Below are 22,969 nucleotides of genomic sequence, written 5' to 3'. Positions count from 1 at the left end.
CCTTGGCTGTTCCTTTGCTTCCTCCACCTATTGTGGTACAGGCCTAGTCCTTCTCCTGCTTTCCTCATAAGTGAGCCAAACTTCAGATTATAACTATCCATTGGCATCCATGGGCTGCATCTATATTTTTAGACAACGTATATGTGTATGTATATATGTATATATGTGTGTGTATATACATACACATACATGTACATATATATTTATATGTATATGTATATACACACAGGCAGGTGGTGCAGTTGATAGAGTGCCAGGCCTAGAGTCAGTAAGACTCACCTTCCTGAGTTCGAATCTAGTCTCAGACACTTACTAGCTGGGTGACCCTGGGCAAGTCACTTAACCCTGTCTGTCTCAGTTTCCTTATCTGTAAAATGACCTGGAGAAGGAAATTACAAACCACCATGGTATCTTTCCCAAGAAAACCCCAGATGGGGTTACAAAGAGTCAGACATGACTGAAAACAACTGAACAACAAAATACATAATTATCTACAACACACATAAGATAGGTATCACTCTAAAAATAAATAATTGTAAATGTTGTTGTACTTAATTAGGCATCTCTTTTCATATATTCTATTTCCTTTCCATATATTTTCTCTCCCATTTGAGTATATTTTCTTGGAGGGCAAGAGCCATACGTCTATTTATTTGGTATCATCTACTAGGCTAGAAAGTCTGTGAGGACGGATACCTTGCTTAGTTTATTTTTCTATTTTCATTTTCATCAAGTACATGACTCCTAATTGAGTATAAATGAATGAATAAAAATCACTGATTATTTCCTTTATGTCAATCATTGAGCCTTAGTGTTGGGGATTCATATATAAAAAGCAAAGTGCCTACTTTGTTGTACAGGGAGATAAGGAAGTAATAACCAGGAAAAAATGTTTAGAAAGTCAAAGGGATAGAGTGTGGAGACAAGGGAGTTAAGTGATAAACACGTAATAGAAATAAGTGTTTCATAAATGTTTGTTGACTAAATGAATTCCTCTTATAGTATCTAAGGCTGGACTCAGTACTGGCAGTGGAATTTCAAACACTGTCATTCACATACCAGTTGACTAAATGATCTGTTCTAAAGGGGGCTGGAGGTTCCCAGTGAAGGTGTGTGCAAACGGAAGAGCTGCAGCAGGGATTCCTGATCTTAATCTTCACCTGACCCTGCCCTAGCTTGAGATGGCTTTCCAGGCCATTGGACAATCTCTTCAGATATTCTTGAGGTTGAGGGTAAATGGTCCATAACCAGACAAGTTTCTGACTGCAGCTGCAGTGAGGGAAAGCAATGCCTTAGAGAGGGGGATGGGAGGAGAGTGGTCACATGGGGGAGTAAGGTAGAGGTCATTTTCATTTCCAGCAGTCTCTCTGGAGAGTTGTGGGGAAAGAGTAGGAATATTACCACTTTCTTGGCAAAAGGAAGACTAGAATTGGGATTCTATAGCTTATTAGCAATCTATCTTTTGCATTTCCCTTTTTCCCCAGTCAAGAAAACCAATACCTAGGAAAGATAACTGGTAGAGAGGACAGATGGGTCTGACCTGAATCTTCCCTCATAGTAAAAAAAAAGTGAGAAGAAAACAGAATTATACAGAAAGAAAGGAGACAAGAAGCAGATGTGAGCAAGAAAGGGTCAAAGGATCAAAGAAAAGAGAGAGAAGATATGACAGGAAAAAGAGTTTTTAAAAAATAAGATAAAAAGAGGAAACTGAGGCAAGCTGTGGTTCATTTAAGTGTAGTGTCTCTTTCCTCATAGTCAAAGAATATGAGATGGCCCAGGATTTTGAAAGAAGACAGCAAGTAAATACTACATGAATCAGAAGAAACAGAAGCTCAGCACCATGAGCAACCATCTCCTGTTTGTGACCTTCTCTACTCTGGTGTGTCTCTCCCAGGTGAGTCCAAGTGTGAGGAGGAAGATCCCCCACCTCCACACACATATACCCATGGTTCTGTGGGGAAGAGAGGTTCAATGGGGGAGATAAGGTGCATGGAGACAGGGCCTGTTTAGAAGAGGACAGTATGATCATGGTGATTTCACTGAAGATTTTAAAAAGCATGTATGTCTGGTCATAATGAGAAATGGAGTAAGGAGCAGAAGTTACAATCATCTTGGGTTCAGGTGAGGTACAGTAGGGCTTTAGAATGGCTACATGAAGGTTCAAGCTTCTCTTTTCTTCAGGATACATTAAGGATGCATTTATCAGCCTTTTCCTACTGCATAGACCTATATACACTATGTGATATGTCAAGATCAGGTACAAGGAGATTGTCCCTCTTTTACACCTTAGTATGGCCCTGATCCCTATGCTAAATAGACAATCCCAAATCCACAAGATAAAAAACTGGATAATGGATTTGATCAATTGCTTGCCTTCTCAATGAAGGATTATGGGAAGGAGGGAGGAAGAGACTCTGGAACTCAACATTTTTTTAATTGTTCTTACATGTAATTGGGGGAAAAATAAAATATTAAAAAAATTAAAGAATGGATTTGATCCCTTAAGGACACTTTGAACTGCTAAGATGTCTCTCATCTGGTTATGTATTGCAGGTTAGCCAAGAAATGGACTAGCTTATTAGATGTGAGAGAACAAGAAAAAAGTTCAATGGGTCATTTCTCCCCAAGGATTCAGTCCAATTTCTAAGGAAAAATGTGAGTTGTAACGAGATTCATTGAGAGGAAGAGAGATAGTAGGATTGGAAATAGAATTCTTAGAGGATTGGGTGCTATCTTTTTTGTTTTCTGTTTATAAAATGGAGTTAGTGTTCTACTCACCTTTTATTTTTCTCTTAAGTACTAATAAATTTTTGTACCTATTAAGCACATTCAACTTTTATTGACCCTCTATGAGAATTCAATTCAATTCAGCACTGGGAAGTCCTGGTCTTGAGAGCTGTGAGCAGATATTCCTGGCTGGAGAGTACATGCACAGGTTGATGTGACATTTGAGGAGAGCAAAGCATTCAAGGGCAAGGGGGCATAGATTTGAAGATAGAAGAATGTGGCCCAGAAAGAATTGTTCAGCACTGGTGCAGCCATATAAATGACAGAAATAGATAAAGAAATGATAGGTAGATAGATAGATAAACAGGCAGATAGATAGACATATAGATAGGACAGATAGATGGTAGACAGATAGGTAGATAGATAGATAGACAGATAGATAGATAGATAGATAGATAGATAGATAGACAGACAGACAGACAGACAGACAGACAGACAGACAGACAGACAGATAGATAGATAGATAGATAGATAGATAGATAGATAGATAGATGGATGGATGGATGGATGGATAGATAGGTAGAGCAATCCTCTAATGTGTTCACTTGTTCACTTTATTCCAGGCATTGTACTAAGTACCAAGGATACACATTTATGTAAGCAAGACAGTCCTGCCCTCAAGGATCTGACATTCTACTGGCGGAAAGATAACACATACAGAGGTTTTGGAAAGGGGGGAAGGATTGGAGAGAAGGTGATCAAAAAGTAGTAGGGGCAGGATAAGTTAAAAGTTCACCTATTGGAGGCAGGAGATTGAAGTGAGGAGTCCTAGAGAGACAGCAGAAGCTACAGGGCCTTAAGGAAGCAGATGGAGAGAGAAGAATATTCAAGAGTAACTTGGAGCCATAAGCAAGAAGCAACTGTGAGCCAGGGAAAGAAGGAAGTGGGAGCCCCAGTGGTGACCTGAGCTGAAGAAGTGTTCTTATAGACACCAGGAGAAGCTGGACCAGCAGAAAAGCAAGTGCTTATTTCCCCTTTGTTGGGTTATCACTCTGGACAATATTGTGAGGCATATGGGACTATCCAGGACCTTGAGGAAAAAGGGCTTACTGAAAGGGGTTCTTGGGATTTTCTATTGCTTTGTGCCCTTTATTGCTGTATGTCCTGGTTAGTCTGAGTGCTTGCAGGTGATCAGAGGGTGAAGGAGGAGATGGAAGGAACTGAGGTTTCCTAGGGATTCCCTTGAGGTAGAGGAACACTTCAGCCAGACAGATTTTTTGAGACTTATTGAGACATCCCTAGGTCTTCAAGTCAGACCCTCAGACACCAGCGTCACTGTCTACAAAAACAATGCTGCTCATTCAGCAAGAGCCTTTGATACAGCTTCCCTTAACCATCACTACTGCCACGAAAAAGTGGCAGAAGTTTTGCATCAATTCATTCACACTCCTTTGCCTGGTCCTCATATTTCTGAGCAGGGAATGCTTTTGCAAGCTGAATGTGCAGGTTTGGTGTAAAACCTGTGACCTTGGAACACAGTGAAGCTGATTGGCCCATACGTGGATTGAATTTGTATCTCTGTTCTTATCAGTGGAAAAAACAGGTCCCAGCAAAAAGGGGAGGAAATGACAGGTAGAAGCAGATTATATAGCAGAGCAGGTTCCAATCATCTGTTACTTTCACTTTTTGTAGCTTCCTCGGGTGACATGTGAAGAGAACTGTGTGAATTCTGAGCAGTGAGTATCTGAACCTCCAAACCCATTTCCCAAGGAGGGAGGGAGGAAGGTTGAGCCAAGAACAGAGGACAAGAAGTTGGTAGATGGCCTGGGGTGGGGGGCAGTAGGATGAGGGGGAATTTCTTTGTCTCTGTTACTACTGGGATAGGCATTAACTGGGGAGCCTAGGTGACACAGCAGATAGAGTAAGGGCTCTAGAGTCAGGAAGACCTAGGTTCAAATCCAGCCTTAGACACTAGTTAGATGATCCTGGGCAAGTCATTTAACCCTGTTTGCCTCAATTTCCTCATCTGTAAAATGAGCTGGAGAAAGAAATGGCCAACCACTCCAGTATCTTTGCCAAGAAAACCCCAAATGGGGTCTCAAAGAGTCAGACATGACTGAAACGACTTAACAACAACAATTGTCAGAGATAAGCCATTCAGAAGCACAGATGTGTGTCACCATTATCCTAAAGATTGCAAACCAGCATTGCTCACAGTGCTATTTCCAAAACCAGACTCCCCATCCATCCCCATCTTAATTCGTATAGAATGCAATCACAGTGGCTTATCATACATCCTTCATATATGCTTTTGTAAATCATCCATCATCCATGCTGGGCTTTATTTAGCTATAGTCCCTGGCTACAAACACATTTACCTCTAGGATTTCTTAAGCACTACCACCACCTCATATTTGAATATCTTTTAATATCTTCCAATTCATTCCTCCAACATTTAGTGAATACTTAGTATGAAAGCAGCACAGTGTTAGACTTGGAGTCAGGAAGGCCTGAATTCAAATCCTGACTCTGACACTATAGGATCCTGGGTAGGTTACTACTCTATGGGCTTCAGGCAGCTCCCTAAGAATTGTGTGATAATGGCTCAAGGGAATCATAAAGCAATATGCTAGTGCTTGAGGAGATGTATAAATATGGTGCTGGGTCCTTGCCCTCATAGACCTTAAACATATTCACATACTTGATACATTTAGTATAGTTACTCTCTTGCCTTCCTTGATACAGTGATTCTGCAAGTTTTTCCTGACTTCTCCAGCCTAAAATATTCTCTTCCTTCTTTGAACTCTGATTACATTTTTAGTTAATGCTACACAGTTTAGCATTTAATCATTTTTCTAAATGACTATATATGTTAGTTCTGTTTTCCCAGATACATTGTAAATTCCTTGAAGATAAGACTTGTATCTTTTTTTGATGCTTATTTTCTCTTACATTAATTATTAAAGATGATATTTGAGCCACACAACAACCTTGTGAGTTGCTCCCACTTCACAGATGAAGGAATCAAGGCACAATGAGATTAAGTAAAGGAAATCAGAGCAGTATAGTTGAAAAAGTGCTGCTCCTGGCCTTAGGGAAGCTGTTAAAATTCCCTGAGTATCCTTGAGAAAGCTGCTGGACCTCTTTGGGCCCCAATTTCTTCTGTAACTAGATGAGCCCTAAGATCCTTTCTTTCCTCACATCTGAGATCCTACCCAAGTCAATAAAGTGTCCGAGTTTGGATTTTAATACAAATCTTTCTTTATCTCCCTCTGGTACTCAGTCCCATTACACTTTTACATCATTACACCATTAGACCTCCATTCTGTCATGAACCTAGCACAATTTATATTCCACAAACATTTAATAAGCTTCCATGTGCACAGAACACTGTGCCAAGCTTTGGTGAGAAGAAACCAAAAAGTTCAGATGAGGTATGAGCTCTGCCTTCACAGAGTTTACAGTTGACAAAAGTATAAAGTGACATACATAATATTAATATAAGCACAGTAAAGAGGTACAAAGCAAAATGGGGAGAAAGTGGTATTTGAGTTGGATTTTATTTCATTTTATTTTTAATAAGTTTATTTATTTTTGGTTTTAAATTTTCTCCCCCTCCTCAAGATGACATGCAATCCAATATAGGCTCTACACATACATTCCTATTAAACATATTTTCTTTTTTTAATGAATTTATTTTATATTTTTAGTTTACAACACTCAGTTCCATAAGTTTTAGGGTTCCAAATTTTCTCTCCCTCCCCCTCCTCTCCCCCCCCAATGCAGCATGTAATCCAATATAGGTTCTACATATACCTTCACATTGAACTTATTTACATAATAGTTCAGTTGTAAAGAAGAATTATAACCAATGGAATGAACCATGAGAAAGAAGAAACAAAACCAAAAAAGAAGGAAAAAAAGAGAGAGCAAATAATTTGCCTCTATCTGCATTCAGACTCCATGATTCTTTTTCTGAAAGTGCTTGGCTTTTTCCATCATGAGTCTTTTGGAGCTGTCTTTGGAGCTTGCATTGATGAAAGGAGCCAAGTCTGTCAAAGTTAGTCCTTACAGATGCCATGTATCTGTAATCATATATAATGATCTCCTGGTTCTATTAAACATATTTTCACATTAGTCAAGTCGTATAGAAGAATTAGAACAAATGGGAAGAACCATGAGAAAGAAAAACATAAAATAAAACAAAACAAAACAAAAAAAGAAAATAGTCTGCTTCAATATGCATTCAGACTCCATATTTCTTTGTCTGGATGTAGATAGCATTTTCCATCATGAGTCTTTTGGAATTGTTTTAGGTCTTTGCATTGCTGAGAAAAGCTAAATCTATCAGTCAGTCATTGCACACCATGGCTGTTACTGTGTACAATGTTCTCTTGGTTCTGCTCACTTCTGAGTTGGATCTTAATGGATGGATTAAGAGAGGGGAGGAGAGAATGAGAGGGGGAGAATGAGAGGGAGGGGAAGAGACCAGGAGGGAAAAAAGAGTGAGACAGAAGGAAAGAGAGAGGGAGAAATGGAGTAAGAGGGAGAGAGGGAGAGAGAAGATAAGAGGAAGAGAGATGGAGATGGAGGGACAGGGAAGAAGGGAAGGAGAGACACAAGACAGGAGAATGTGAGTGAAAGAGAGACAAAGAGAGAGAAGAGAGGAAGAGAGGGAGGGAGGGGAGAGAGAGAGAGACAGAGACTGAAACATAGAGGACATAATAAGGCATGTTCTGGGAAGCTTAGAGTTTATGTGGAGGGCATCAGGTTGTAGAGGACCATGGAAGGAGCCTGAACTTTTGCTGGGGGGCCATAGTGAGCTGTTGAAGATTTTTGAACAGAGACCAGAGCCAGTCAAATGGAAAATTAGCCTTGAGGTAGAGAAGAGACAGACAATAAAGCTGCATCTAGGAGAGAGGGGATGACTGCTAGAACTGGCTCCTGAAGGAGGCAAGGGAAGAAAAAGAAGGACACTAGAGGAAGGATTAGCCTTAATGAGGAGCAATGATGCTTCTCTAATCAGAGGGAAGAAAGGGAAAATGGGTAATGATGTGGAGAAATGGAGAGGAATGGAGAAGGAAAGCCGGATAACCTCATGAGAAGTAGCTACCACATTTCAGTGAATCAAAAGCTAAATCATCTGCTCTAAGTGCAAGGAGTGAGCATGCAGATATAGGACTAGAGGGAGAAAAAAGGGTTTGGAAAAGTACATGTGAAGAAGGAGACAGGATGGGGAATATATTTAGTAGGTGCTAAAGAAATGTTTTGTTGTTATGCTCACAGTACAATATCTTGCCTAGGACCTAGCCTCAATAGGTTGATTGATCAGTTGACTGACCCCATCGTCCTGCTTAGCTAAGGCAGCATATAGAGGGAGATATCTCATCATAACCATTACTGCTCATTAATCAGAAATGCAGCAAGCATCACTGAAGAAAAGTCTGTGGGAATGTCGCTTGAAAAGAAATATTAAACATGGACAAAATTGAAGTGACAACCACAGAGAATATAAAGAGTTCTGCAAAAGCTATATGAGCCATAAGATAGGAACTATAGTTCCCACATTTATTTTACATTTCCCATAGCACAATCCTGGGCATGTGGTAGGTATTCCATAAATGTATGCTGACTGATTATTCAGAAACCAGAAAATGTGAGCACTTTATGGCTATACAGAGTACTGTCATATGCCTAATCTCATTTGACCTTTACAACAACTTTGAATAGTAAAATTCTTATCATCTCCATTATACACATGAGAAAATAAGACTAGGAGAGGCTATATGATTTTAAGGTCCAGATAGGGATGGCATGAATAGACAGTGGTACTATATTGCTTATGGAGCACTAGTCTGGGAGTCAGAGAGACCTGAGATAGAATCCTGGCTCAGATAAATAACAGTTGTGTGTCTCTGGACAAGTCACTTAATCTCTGTCTGCCTGGGTTTCCTTATCTATAAATGGATAATAATAGAACTTACTTCCTGGGGCTGTTGTGTGGATCAAATGAGATAATCTATGTAAAGTGCTTTGCAAACTTTAAAATGCTTCTAGATAAATTGTTATCACCACCATCTTCATCATTATCACCATCATTAGTCTAAAAAAAATCTGGTTGTTTCATGGACAGCAAGCTCAATATACATAATAAGCCAATAAAATCAGTAAGATAATTGATGTTACCAATAGAAAGGGGTGCTTGGATTAAATCTGGATTTAGAGAGAAATGTTGTTCAGAATAAGGGTGGTAGTATATTCTTTCCAATTCAGGCCATATCTGGAATGTCGGACTCCATCTTAAATGCTGAATTTGAAAAACATTGACAAATTGGATACTGTCCAGAGGGGGATGATCAGGGTTATGAAACAAAGCTGGTTGAAAGAATTGGGAATATGCCCTGGAGGAGAAAAGATTGGGGATGGGGAGGCAGGACAGATGGATTATGATCTGTCATCAAATATTTGAAGGGTTATCAAATGAAAGAAAATTAGATTTCTTTTTCACGACTCCAGAGGGCAAAACTAGCAACAACGGCTAAGAGTCAGAGGGGCAGATCTAGACTAGATATTAGAGGAAAACTCTCTTGACAATTAGAGTTGTCACAAGGTAAAATGAGGCAGCCTTGAAAGGTAGTAAACTCCCTATCTCTAGAGATCTTCAAACACAGACTGGATGAGTTTTGTTAGGCTTAGTTTACAAGTTTACCAGGACCAATTCTGAGGTTTTGTGATTCTGATACACTTGCCTTGTCTGGGTTTTATAAAGACACAGAAGCCACGTGTAGAAACAGATGAGTTCTTTGTGGTTCAGTTATGTGACTCTTTGTGACCCTGTTTGAGATTTTCTTGGCAAAGATATTAGAGTGGTTTGCCATTTCCTTCTCCTGCTTATTTTACAGATGAGGAAACTGAGGCAAATAGGGTTATAAGTGACTTCTCCAGGGTCACACAGCAGGTAAATGAAACAAAATTGAAGATGACTGGGAATCTAGTGAGAACTAGAAGTCAGTGGCATTTATAAATACTTATTATATGCCAGCTACCATGCTGAGTGTTGAAGATGCAAAAGAAAAAAAAAGAAAAAAGTTCCTGCCTTCAAGGAACTCAGAGTCTAATAGGGGGAGGGGGAGACAATATGTAAACAGCTATGAACAAACAAGATACATGCAGGATAACCTGGAGATAATCTCAGCGGGAAGGCACTAGGATGAAGAGAAGGAAGACTGGGGAAGGCTTCTTGTAGAAGGTAGGATGTTGGGTGAGACTTGAAAGAAGTCAAGAAAGGTAGGCAAGGAAAAGATAGTGAATTCCAGACATGGGAAATCAGCTCAGTGCATGAAGATTCATGGAGTTGGGGCAATGGAGTGTCATGTGTGGGGAAGAGCAAGGAGGCCAGTGTCACTAGATCACAGAGTATGTGGAAGGAAGTGAAGTATAAGAAGACTAGAAAGGTGGGAAGGGACTGGGTTGTGAAGGAGGTTATGAAGTCAAATAAAAGATTCTATGTTTGATCCTGGGTGTAACATGGAGTCTATTGAATGGAGGCAAGGAGGGACTGACATAGTCAGATCTGTACTTTAGTGAGATCACTTTGATAGTTCAGAGAAGTTGGACTGTTCAGAGAAGATAGACTGAAGTGGCGAGAGGCTTAAGATAAGGAGAACAACCAGTGGGCTATTAGAATAGTCCAAGGCATGAGGTGATAAAGGCCTTCACCAGGGCAGTGTTAGAGGATAGAAGAGGGCACGTACAAGAGACACTTTTTAGGTAAATTCAACAGGCATTGGCAACAGATTAGACATAGGGAGTGAGGGAGAGGGAGGAGTTGAGGATGACACCTAGGATGTCATCTGAGTGACTGGGAGAATGACAGTGCCTTCAACAATAATAGGAAAATTAAGGAGAAGGGAAGCTTTGGTGGGAGGGTGGAGAAAACAATGAGTTCAATTTTGGCCATGTGGAGTTTAAGATATCTATGGGATATCAAAGTCAAGGTGTGAAATTGAAGGTCAGGATAGAGATTAGGACTGGATAAATAAATCTGAGAATCATCTGCATAGAAATGATAATTGAACCTATGGGTGCTACTGAGATCACTAAGTGAAGTAGCATCGAAGGAGAAGACAAGAAGGCTCAGGACAGAGCCTTAAGGAAAATCCATGGGTAGCCAGCATGGCCTGGGTAAAAAAAAATCCAACAAAGGAGACTGAGAAAGAGGGATCAGACCCCTCTGAGAGGAGAATGTGGAGGGTTCTTATGGAGAAACATAAAGAGAAAAAAGGGGGAGAAGAGGGTTATTGAGAGTTTCAATGACTTCAGAGAGGCCAAGAAGGATAAGGACTGAGAAAAAATAGGTTTGGTAATTAAGAGATCACTAGTAACTTTGAAGAAAGTAGTTTCAATTGAATGAGATCAGAAGCCAAACTATAGGGTTAAGGGAATTAGAAAAAAGGAAATAGGGGCACTGAGTATAGAAGACTTTCTCAAGTTTAGTCATAAAATGGAGAAAAGATATAAAAGAATATTTAGAGGGGAAGGATAGAAGAGAGATGAGCATGTTTATAGGTGATAAAAAAGCAACTATTAGAGATTTAAGATTAAGGGGAGAGTAAGAATGATAGAGGAAAAAAATCTTCTGGAAAAAAATAAGAGGGAATTTGATCAAAAGTGCACGTAGGGGAGATAGCCTTAGCAAGGAAAAAGGCCACCTGTTCACATAAGTCAAGAATAAAGGAAGAAATCGTGGCAGAAGGCAGAAGGAATACTCTTTGGTTTTCAAGTATATGGTTAAGTAAAACCACTTTATAGAGTTTCACTGCAGATTAAATCAAATTCTAAGGCTTCTTCAATAAAGAACATTAATTACATGGGTTACATCCTTTTCCCCTGACACCAACATTATTACAAGCTTCCACTATATAACAACTATATAACACTGTATAACAAACTTTTTACTATTTTTACTATATTACCTGACCTTTCTGCTTCCTCCCCAGCTGTCTGACCACTGACTGGGTCCATCTCTGGTATATCTGGTAAGTTTCCAAAGATAATTCTCCAGCAAGTTACCCATTATCAACATTTATTGGTCTTAAGGATATTTATATTATTAGTTTCAAGTGTGATATCATGGAAAATAATGCACCTTTATACAATTGGCTATGTTATAAAGCACATTTCTTATGCTATACTGGTGAGGAAGATAATCCAAATCCTCCTTTTATAGGTGAGGAAACGGAAACTCAGAGAGCTTAAGTGATATGCTCAGACCCACACAGATAATAAGTGCTAGGGCTAGGACTTGAAACTCGGTCTCCTAACTTCAAATATACGTTAATAATATCTAAAATGTTCATTCTACTACAACATGTAGGCATAAATCTAGCAAATCTAGCAAAGGACCAATAGGATGGCTACCATTATGGTATCTCAACAAACTAAATTTCCTTTCCTGAATACAACCTATGTGACTATAAATGATAAAGCTTTTGATGGAAAAAGATGGAATGGTGTCAGAAATTAGCAAACTATGACCTGAAGGCCAAATCCAACCTGCCATTTGCCTTTTTTTTTTTTTTGGTAAGGCCTGTGAGCTAAGAATGGTTTTTCCACTTTAAAATGCAATAAAACAATTTCAAAATGTAAAAACCATTCTGAGCATGCCTGTACAAAAACCGGCAGGGAATGATCTGACCCCAAAAGTAGTTATTAATGATTTGATATAGACTTGGAAGGATTTGTTAGATGCAGGTCACAGAGATCTATCCTAGATCTTGTGCTATTTAAAGTTTTTAATCAAAGACCTGGATAAAGGTATGTATAGCATGCTTATCAAATTCATAGATGACCACAAAGTTGGGAGAGAAATCAAATCTACCTCCTCCAGCTTATACATGTAAAGTTAGTTTTCTGAGCCCAACTTTATAAGTTTTACTTTAAAACTTTATATTTATCCCTATTAAACTTAATTTTATTGGATTTGGCCCAATGTTGTATTCTGTTGAGATTTTTTTTTTTAATCCTGACTTTGAAATCCAAGCTGTCTGTTATCCCTCTAAGCTTTGTGCCATCTGCAATTTTGATAAGGATGTCTATCTAAGTCACTGAGACAAATGTCCCACAGCCCAAAGCCAAGTTCAGACTTGCAGACTTCCTGAAATACTATCCACTAAGGTACAATACCTCTCTTTCTTATAAATTTAATAGGAAGGAGATTAATAGGAATAAATGTAAAATCATAATGCTTGGGTTCAAAAGATTAATTAAACAAGTATAAGATGATCAAGACAGTGTGACCAGTTAGAAGTTTATCTACAGAAAAGCTGGCTGATGTAATGAATTGCAAGTTCATTATAAGTCAATAGTGAGATTCATGGTGCCTAAAAAAACCAAAGGCAATCTTGGGTTTCATTAAGAAAGGCACTGTGTCTAGGAATGGGAAAACAGTAATTTTGATATACTCAACTCTGGTTGGACCAAATATGGAGTGTATTTGTTAGGTTTGGACCACAATTTATGAAGGACATTGATTAACTGGAGAGCATCCAGAAGAGGGCAACCAAAATGCTTAAAAGATCATTGCATGCAAAATTCCAGTAAAGGAAGTGAGAGTGTTTTACCTTGTTAGTCACAGGGAGTCTGTCAACAACTATTATTAAGCATTCACCATGTGCCAAGAACTGAACTAAGCACCGGGGATACAAAGGAATACTAGACAGATAGGCGGTACAATGTAGAGAGCACCAGACCTGGAGTCAGTAAGACTTGTATTCAACTCCAGTCTCCGACGCTTACTAGCCACACAACCCTGAGCAAGTCATCTTATCTCAATTTGTCTCAGTTTCCTCATCTGTAAAAACAAAACAATATTTGCACTTACCTTCCAGGGTCTAAGGGCTAAATGAGATGATATGAGGCTAAATAAATAAATAAATATGAGGTTAAATAAATGAGGCTAAAATGAGATAATATTTATAAAGCACTGTATAAACCTTAAAGCATGCTTAAAGCATCATTATTAAAAATATCATCCCTTTCCTAAAAGAACTCATATGTTAATGGGAGAGAAAATACATGAAAAACTGTAAATGCAAGACATATATGGTTGTAAATCGGCAGCAGTCTCAGAAGGAAGGCATAAGCAATCAGACACAACAGGAAAGGCTTTCGGCAAAAAGTGGGATTCACGATGAGTTCTGAAGGAAGGCAGGAATCAGAGGTCATGAGGGCCAGCATTCCAGGCACAGATGACATTTGCTGAAAAGGCATGGGATCTGGAGATAGCATATCATGTTCAAAGAGCAGTAAGGTCAATGTCACTAGATCATAGAATTTATGGGTAGGGTAAGATGTAAGAAGACTAGAAGGGTATAAAGGAGTTGGCTTTTGAAGGGCTTTAAGAGCCAAACAGATACTCTTATATTTTATCCTGGAAATAACAGGGAGCCACTTTTAATTCTTGATTGGGGGGTGTAGGATGGGAGAGGTGACATAGGCTTAAACTTTAGGAAAATCACTCCAGCTAGTGAGGATGGATTAGGGTGGAGAGAGATTTGAGACAAGAAGAGCAAGCACAAGGCTATTGTAATATACAAGGCATAAGGTGAAGATGGCCCGAACCAGGTGTGTATGGGTAGAGAAGAGGGGATGCAGAGAAGAGATGCTGTAGAAGTAGAAAATTCAGCAATATGGTGAAGAGGCAAGAGGCTCAGGAGAAGAGGGCAGAGTGAAATACTGACCCAAGCAAGCAATCTAGGTCCATTTTCATAGAATCACAGGGTGGCCTCAGTAGGAAAAGCCTAAGGCCTCTCCCCTTCCAGGATTGTTCTCAGTGGAAGCCATCAGTAGAATGCAAAAGCTTCAGCATAGCTGAAGAGAAAATGGCCCAAGAGACTGGACAGGTTGATTCAGTCCCTTTTGAAGACACGTACCAGGTCCAGATGGAGCAGACCCCAAAGCTCCCACAAAGTCAACCAGAACCAAGAATGGTAACTCCATGAGATGGCCCCTATAGCCAGTTAACTCTCGCTACACTTACAATAAATTTTGCGATATAGAGATATTTTCACTTTTAATATTTTAGAGAAAAATATTCATTAACATCAGCATTTTCCTCATGAAATCCCCAATGGTTCCTAACGATCCTAATGGTCACAATTTGAGAAATGTTCCTCTACTGTCTTCTTTTCCCAACACCCATCATCCCATATGGGAAGCTGGTAGCACAGTTTGGGTAGAGTGCTGGGCCTGGAATAAGGAAAGGCATATTTACTTTGAAGATATAACAATAGCCGAAGTTCAGTCATTTTGGCCCAACACCTCAGAGGCAAGGTTTCTCCTATACTACCTCAGTCTTCTTCAGAGAGTGGGCTCACTCAGCATAATTCCTACATAACACAGGGCCTATTTAGTTCATATCTAGCTGTGCCATGACTCCTAGATGAATCCTCATCCCAGCTACCCTAAGCTGTGGCGTCACAAAGGTCACTCCTAAAGACACTCTTTGCTCTCCAGGGGCATCCCTGCTGAGCTGGCTGCAAAACTCTGACAAATGAGACACCAGGATGCCATTCTCCCTTCACCTAAAATAAGAGAACAAATACTGACCCAAGCAAACAATTCAGGTCCACTTTTATAGGACCACAGGGTGGCCTCAATAGGGAAGGCCTAAGGCCTCTCTCCTTCCAGCATTGCTCTCAGTGGAAGCCATCCGCAAAGGACAAAACCTCCACCAAGAGCACAGCTGAAGAGAAAATAGCCCAAGAGACTAGGCAGAGGCTGACTCAGTCCCTTTTGAAGACACGTACCAGTTCCAGGTATGCAGCCAATCAAATCAGACCTCTCCCACCCATATAATTATCATACCAGGCTCATTGAAAAATGTCTACACATGCTCCACAGTCTCTCCCAGGCACCAACATCCCACATCATCACAATTTTCCTGGAAGCAGCTTCCTCAGCCTCTCCACAAGAGCAATGCTGTGCCAGGTACCCTGTGTATGCACTACATCCCTGTTACACGAAGTCCATAATAAATTCCACACGTCCTGCTTTCTTTGCTTCATTCTGAACCTCTTTCTGGTCTCTTCAAAGCCTTCTAACAAAATGTTTCAAGGGCCTTCTTTCAATGGCATAGCTATTGCTTATCACCCCTCCATCCCCTTCCAATGAAAAATTGTGACAAAGAATAATGAAGCAGGACAAATCCACACAGAGGCCATGTTCAAAAACGGAGGCCTCTTCCTGACCCCTGAGTCTATCACCTCTCTGAGAAAAAGGCTTTGCCACAGGTGGAGACATGTTGTTTTCATTGTATAAACTGTTCTTCCTTTTGTGCTCACTTCACTCTGCCTCTGTTCCTACTTCCCAAGATTCTTTGCAATTGTCCCTTTCGTCATTTCTTACACCACAATAATATTCCATTGCATTCATATGCTGTAATTTGCTCAGCCATTCTCATATTCTTTTCTATATGCCAAATGCAAACCCATCATTGCCTCCTGCTTCCTATTTTCCCTAGGCAAAGGATTTATTTGTTTACTGTGTCCCGCTACCACAAATTCCATGCTTAATATGTTGGAGCCTTAATAGGCCTATTCGTAGGTACTATTCGTTTTTTATGCACAGGAATTACTGTGGAAACAGCTTTTTAATCCAGTTCCTAAGAGAGCAGTGACCAAATTTGTAGTTATATGAATGCAGGTTATTGGAATTGTGGATCCATAACTGATCAATTCTCAGTAACAAAAGAGCAAGTCAGAAATCCTTTCTACTTCAGACATGTTTCTTCCTCAGCTAAGCCAGGGAACAGAATATTGGAGAGACATCTACTAGCACAAAATGCTATCATTCTACATAGAAAGAGACACCCAAATAACCCATTTCCAGGGAAGGAAGGGTTTTACTTCAGCGTAGTATAACATAGTTCTGGGGTGGCTAGGTGGCACAATGCATAGAGTGCCAAGCCTGAAGTCAGGGAGACTCATCTTCCTGAGTTCAAATCTGGCCTCAGACACTTACTAACTGTGTGACCCTGAGCAAGTCACTTAACCCTGTTTGCCTCAGTTGCCTCATCTGTAAAATGAGCTGCAGAAGGAAATAGCAAACCATTTCAGTATCTTTGCCAAGAAAACTTACAAAGGGTCAGACATGAGTGAAAGGAATATGAGAACAACAAACACAGTCCCCTATAAACCACTCTCAGTTATTCTAACAATGATATCATTATGGTGATGTGATTTTGTTCCGTCTCATAAAGAATGAAGGCCCTCAGGAAGCTGAAATCAAAGCAGTTCTGTATAGTATATACTCTGTGAGTCTTTCTGGAAAACACAGAAACAAGGAGCAAATGTACATACATTGATATATAAATTTTTTATTTAGAGATATGACCACTCACACCTTCTACCCCTCCCCTTGCAGGCTGCTGGTGGTGATCGGTGGCCTATTCCTTCTGTGCGGCCTGACCTCAGTCTGCCTCCGCTGTTGCATCAGTCGACAGCAGAGAGGAGAAGAGGTGGGCCCACCACCGTACGAAGTGACAGTCATTGCCTTTGAACATGACAGCACCCTTCAGAGCACCATCACTTGTGAGTACATACACGTACTCACCTGGAGGGAGCCAAGGGAAGGAAACATTTGAAAGAATGCTAGTCTAAATTGTAGACCTTTGGGATGTTCTGAGCAGATCTGCATTCTCAAGAACACAGTGTATTCTAATTCTGCTTGATTTGTAGATATTCCGAGTGCTAGTGAGAATCAGACATGCAAAAGGAAAGATTTTGTTCCCATGTTGGGAAACACAAAGAATCCGACAATGAGAGGGTGGGGGTGGATCAGGGCCTTTTTGTACGGTTCTGACAATGATAATCTATGAAGAAACGGCCCTTGATGTGACAAAGGGATCATGGAGATTAATATATCCTTTTAACATGTGTTCCTGGATCACATCTGTCCATCCCAACAGTCTGTCTATGGGATCACTAAAAGATATTTTGTGGGAACATATGGCTGTCCCTCATAACAAATTCAAAAGGTTAATGATGACCCTACCTTAAAACATTCCTAACTTCTACTGAAGGGACAGTTATTCATCTATCATGCACGCATCCTTCTGTCTTCGTGGGACCTATGTATATTTTCAGTCTGTACCACCTCTAAGGAGCACTACACTTTAAAATTTTACTACAGCTAGACAGCACAGTAGATATTGTGCTGGGCCTGGAATTAATAAAACCTGAGTTCAAATCCTGCCTGACTTAATAAGTATAATCCTCAGCAAATCATGTAACTTCAGGTTGTCTCAGTTTCCTCATCAGCAAATTTGGGATAATAATAGCACCTAACTCCCAGGGCAGTTGCAGAGAGAAAATGATGGAATATTTTTTGGGTTTTTTTTTTGGAGGGGGGAAGGCAGGGCAATTGGGGCTAAGTGACTTGCCCAAGGTCACCCAGCTAGAAAGTATGTCGTGTGTCTGAGGCTGGATTTGAACTTACGTCCTCCTGACTCCAGGGCTGGTGTTCTGCTTACTGCACCACCCAGCTGCCCCATGATGGAATATTTTTAAAGTGCTTTATAAAACCTTACAGTACTGTATAGATGCTAACTAGCATTTTTATTGTTATTGTTATGGTCCACTGTACAAAACATACTTTTTCTTTCTCCAAAATCTGTGTCTTTCGAAATCTAAGGAGTATACTCCTCCTAGTTCCTTCAGCCTGGTATTTGGTGAATAAGTCCATCTCTATATGACCCCTACCCCTTCACAGTTTTATAGATTTTAATGATATCCCCTTTTAGTGAAAGTTGTAAAAGTTTGTTTTTCTGGGCTGAAGAATCATATATTTTAGTCTATTCTCCCTATAACCTCTTTATGATCATAGTGACTCTTTGCTTGGTCCAAGTTCTCACTGCCAAAGTTCTTGACACTGTTAAGAGTTTCATGATTCTACCACCCCATCTACTTTGCTCCTGCATCCTAAGGACCACTGTGCCTTTCCATCTTGCTTGCAACTGAAACCTCCTATATTTGTCTCACCCATTAGAAGGTTAGCTCCTTGAAAGCAGGAGTATCTTATTTTTCTATTTGTGACCCCAGTGCTTGTCATGTAATTAGCACATTTAATAAAGAGCTTTTTCATTCATTCACTCCTTCCTTCTCCAGTTCTATGATTATCTTTCCCCAAATTCAGTGATCAGAACTGGAATCAATATTCCAGGAGTGAGTTTTTGTTTCAAGTTTTTATCCAGTGAAAGCTGGAGAAATCAAGTTTTTATACCATGGCAGGATGTTTTCTCTTTCTTGGAAGGCATAGAAAGATGTCAGGAAGAACAAAGATGGGCCATCCAAAGAACTCTGATTGTGTAAATGGGTCCATCCAAAGGTTTCTCAATATAGCAGGAAGGAGGAATTAGTTGGCCAAAGGGCAGTAGGACCAGAATCTGGAAAGCAGAGAAGGATAAATCCAGGGCATTATGGCAAATGAGTTTTTAAGGAGAGGAGGAAGATGCCTCTCCACCAGGAATCTGGGGATTTTCACAGGGGTTGTGGGAATGGGTGTGAGGGTCAGAGGGCTGGTGGTCATACTTTGCATATTTGCAGAAAAGAACATAACCTAATGCATTGAGGTCAGAGTCTGCTTTTCAAGCACGGCTCCCATGTTCTAGCTCCCTCTTTCTTTCTCTCCGGCAGCTCTTCAGTCAGTCTTTGGACCAGCAGCCCGTAGGATCTTTGCAGTAGCTCACTCTCACAACCCCATGCAGATACCTTCATTGTCCTCAACTGTGGAGACGCCCCCAGGCTATGAGGAAGCTCTGCACATGAGCCGCTTCACAGTGTCCAAGTGTGGGCAGAAAGCTCCCGATCTGGCTCCAGTGCCTGAAGAGAAGCAACTGCCCCACGGAGAGAAGGATGTTCCTCAACAACAGATAGAGGACACCCCCAATTGACAGTTTCCTGGGGTGTGTAGCACTTGGAGTACCCTTCTCTCACACAAGGATTCCCTAGAATAGCTATCCCAGGTTCAAGGTAGAGTCTGTAATCACTCAAAACTCTAGTTCTTGAGCCTCTTCCAATGTGTTTACTTTTCTCTTCAGTCAGTCACAGGACACAATTTGTTCAAAACAAAGGCGTTTAATAAAATAACATAGTAATAAAAATCAAAATAAAACATTCCTTCCCCTAAGCCTGGAGAACACTCTCCCACAAAGATACATACTGGTGTGGTAGTGGGAAATGAGCACAAGAGGGGCACACTGTGCTTCCACGACCCATGTGTGGAGGGCCAGATCGCTTCCAAAGCTGCAGGACCACAAGTGTCTTCCGATGAAGTCATGATGTTGTTCTCACCGGTCTTATTTCCTGTTTGGTAGAGAATCTCCATGCGTGTCCACTCTGTTAGTTCCTGACATTTTGGCAATGATTGGTAGGCATATAGTCTCACCTGGAGGCTGCTTTTCTGATTTCCAGTGATCTAATGTTGCCTTCTGGGCATGATAGTCTCTGCAGGACTTTACTCCCTCCTACCAGTTTCTGGGCTTCTTCTCTTTAGGGTCACTTGTTGGCCATCTCAACTCTCATTAATGGTGTAATGACTTGAACCTCCCCCTACTAAGGACATACTGGTGGAACTTTAGTCAAAGCCACCACACCCTACTAGCAAAAGGTAAAAAGGGAGCCTTTAGGCTGATTAAGTTTTCTTTTTCTTTCTTTAACTTATTTTATTTTTAGTTTATGGAATAAAATAAGCATTTCCGTAACATAATAATAAAAAAAATGATTGCATGTGAAACTACAAATCTATTATGTACAACTTGCTATTCCTTTTAAATATATAATAAAGTTATCACATAAATTACATTTTTTTCCTTTTTTCCCTTTTTTTTCTTCCCTTCCTCCCCCTACCCTAGAGATGGCTACCATTAGACACACACACACACACACACACACACACGATATATATGGATATATATACATACACATATACATATATATGTATGTATGTATGTATGTATGAATCCATGTGTGTATCCATGTATATGTGTGTATGTATATATATACATATACATACATATGTAAAATTGTTGTATACATACTTCTGTTTATCGGTTCTTTCTCTGGATGCAGATAGCATCTTTCTTCATTTCTGCAGGGAGACTGTTGACCTCTATTCCAGACAACCATACCACTTAGGGTTAGATCTTCCTTATACTCTTTTTCCCTCAGGATGTGAATGAATTTGAGCCAGACCAAAAGGCAAGCTAAGGCAGCAAGGGCAGTGTTGTCTACTCCCCTAACCTTTAGTATGCACATCTATCAGCAACAAAAATCCAGTTCCTCAGGTATTGTATTTTGGCCAGTTAAAAATTTCATCTCCATGAATTTCTTCCCAGTAAAGAATATGAAAATCTCTGTATCCCAAAGAGATCCTAAAAGTGGGAAAAGGACCCGCTGACCTCCTTGTTGTTCCTCACATAAGACACTCCATTTCCTTTCTCTTTGTCTTTACTGTGTACTGACTGTTTCTCATGCTTGGAATAATTTTCCCTCTCGCTAAGATTAGCTTTCCTGGCTAATGTGGTTTGACTTAGCTCAAATCCCACTTTGTGCGGGAGGCCTGTGTAACAGCAAGCACCCTAGCACACCCAGGGTGGCCTGCTAGCACAGGTTCTTTGGTCTGCTTTTCTAAAGGAAAGGCAACTTTAAGGGGGTCAATAATCTTACTTTAATCAAACATATATAAATCATTCACTAGTTTAGGGGAAAGGTCAGCACCCTGAACATGAAGAAAATACAAGCAGAGAAATTAGCACAGAAATCAACAGACAGGGCTCCAACTGTCTGAACAAAGTAATACAACCACCTACCAACACCACCAGATAGGGGGAGCACCAACATCTGAGTAGTTGGGGGACTCTTAACAAACAGCTATTCAGAGTCCAGTCCAGAGAATCAAAAGGTCATGAGCAAGCTACCAAAGCAAAATCTCACCTCAGAATATATATATACTTTTGGCTAACAGGCTCAGAGCCAGAAGGCATCACAATTCTTGTGACTCAGTGCCTAATTAGCTTAGTACCAAAAGGTGTGAAAGCCTTCCTGCAAGCAAGCTTCCCCTAAGCAAGCTTTCCCTTAGGCAAGTTCTTCTTAGGCAAATTCCTCCCCCAGTGGGCTCTAAGTGACTCGGGAGGTATCACAGCTGTGAGCTGGGTCAGAGCTCAAAGCAGCAAGACATCCATGATTGAAATACCTCTGTACCTTTAAACCTGGAACACAAGGAAAAAGGGGGACAGATGCAGTCACATAGGCTTATTAATGGACAGGGAAGATCTTCGTAGTCCATTAACATTACAGCCTGTAAGGCCCATACTCCTGATGCCATTTAAGGGGTTCAGGAAACTACCAAAGACCAGAGTACTGGACAGGGTCGTCTGGAATAAATTCATGGACTCAAGCATTCTTTAAGTCAAGGTGGCAAAGGTTTATTATAATGCTATTATGGTGGGTAGAGCTCCTTAAGGACCTTGGCACTTAACAGGAATGACGCTAAAGCTTATATAGGAAAAATAGTGGATTATCTGGCAGATATGCTATTTAGGTGATAACTTACAACCTTGACCACAGGCATCATTCACTACTGAAAACCAAGGGAAGGGTTTTCTCAGGGGTGTATTTTTGGTCTGTTACATCTATAGCAAAATAGCTTTGAGAGTTGATGTCTTATAGCTTGACATCTGGATTGAATATGATAACTTTGGGAATCAATACATGATAATTCTGTGGTTACAAGATAGTCCTGTTTCTACAAGAGAATTTCTTCAGAGGTCAGCTTGTTCTTGTGATGGAGAAAGGTAGTTGGTTTTACTGGGGCCCACTCGTGAGTTATTGCTAGGCATAGTGTCCCGAGGCTGAGGAGAAAAACTGTCAGGGATAGTGTTTTGAAGCTAGGGAGAAATGTGATCTTGGAACTGGGGTCCAAGCAAAAGCACCCAAGCACCCCATCACTCCCATTTTCTTCCTTCCAAGATTACTTGCCATCCATTCTGTATATACATAGCTATTTAAGAATTGTCTCCCCCACTGCAGGAGGGAACAAATGTTTTGGAAGCTCCTTTAGAATTGGGACCATGTTTTTGACTTTCTTTAGCACAGTGCCTGGCACATGTAACCTTTAATAAATGTTTGTTGACTTACTGACTGCTCAAGATGAAATCCAACTAATTCCCCCAATAGACAAGAGG

General features: G+C 40.4%; 1 protein-coding gene across 1 annotated transcript; it reads left to right on the top strand.

The window, feature by feature from the left end:
* Nucleotides 1-1,810: 1,810 nt before the first annotated feature.
* On the top strand, nt 1,811-19,678 carry TMEM52B (transmembrane protein 52B). Its single transcript, XM_036758553.1, has 5 exons — nt 1,811-1,894; nt 4,420-4,463; nt 11,727-11,765; nt 17,152-17,318; nt 19,422-19,678. The coding sequence occupies exons 1-5, from the start codon at nt 1,811-1,813 to the stop codon at nt 19,676-19,678; spliced, it is 591 nt and encodes a 196-aa protein (XP_036614448.1).
* Nucleotides 19,679-22,969: the final 3,291 nt, after the last annotated feature.

The sequence above is a fragment of the Trichosurus vulpecula genome, chromosome 5 (assembly GCF_011100635.1).
Source record: "Trichosurus vulpecula isolate mTriVul1 chromosome 5, mTriVul1.pri, whole genome shotgun sequence".
Taxonomy (NCBI): Eukaryota; Metazoa; Chordata; class Mammalia; order Diprotodontia; family Phalangeridae; genus Trichosurus; species Trichosurus vulpecula.
Note: the sequence above shows the minus strand (reverse complement) of the source record. Positions and strands in the feature narration are given on the sequence as shown.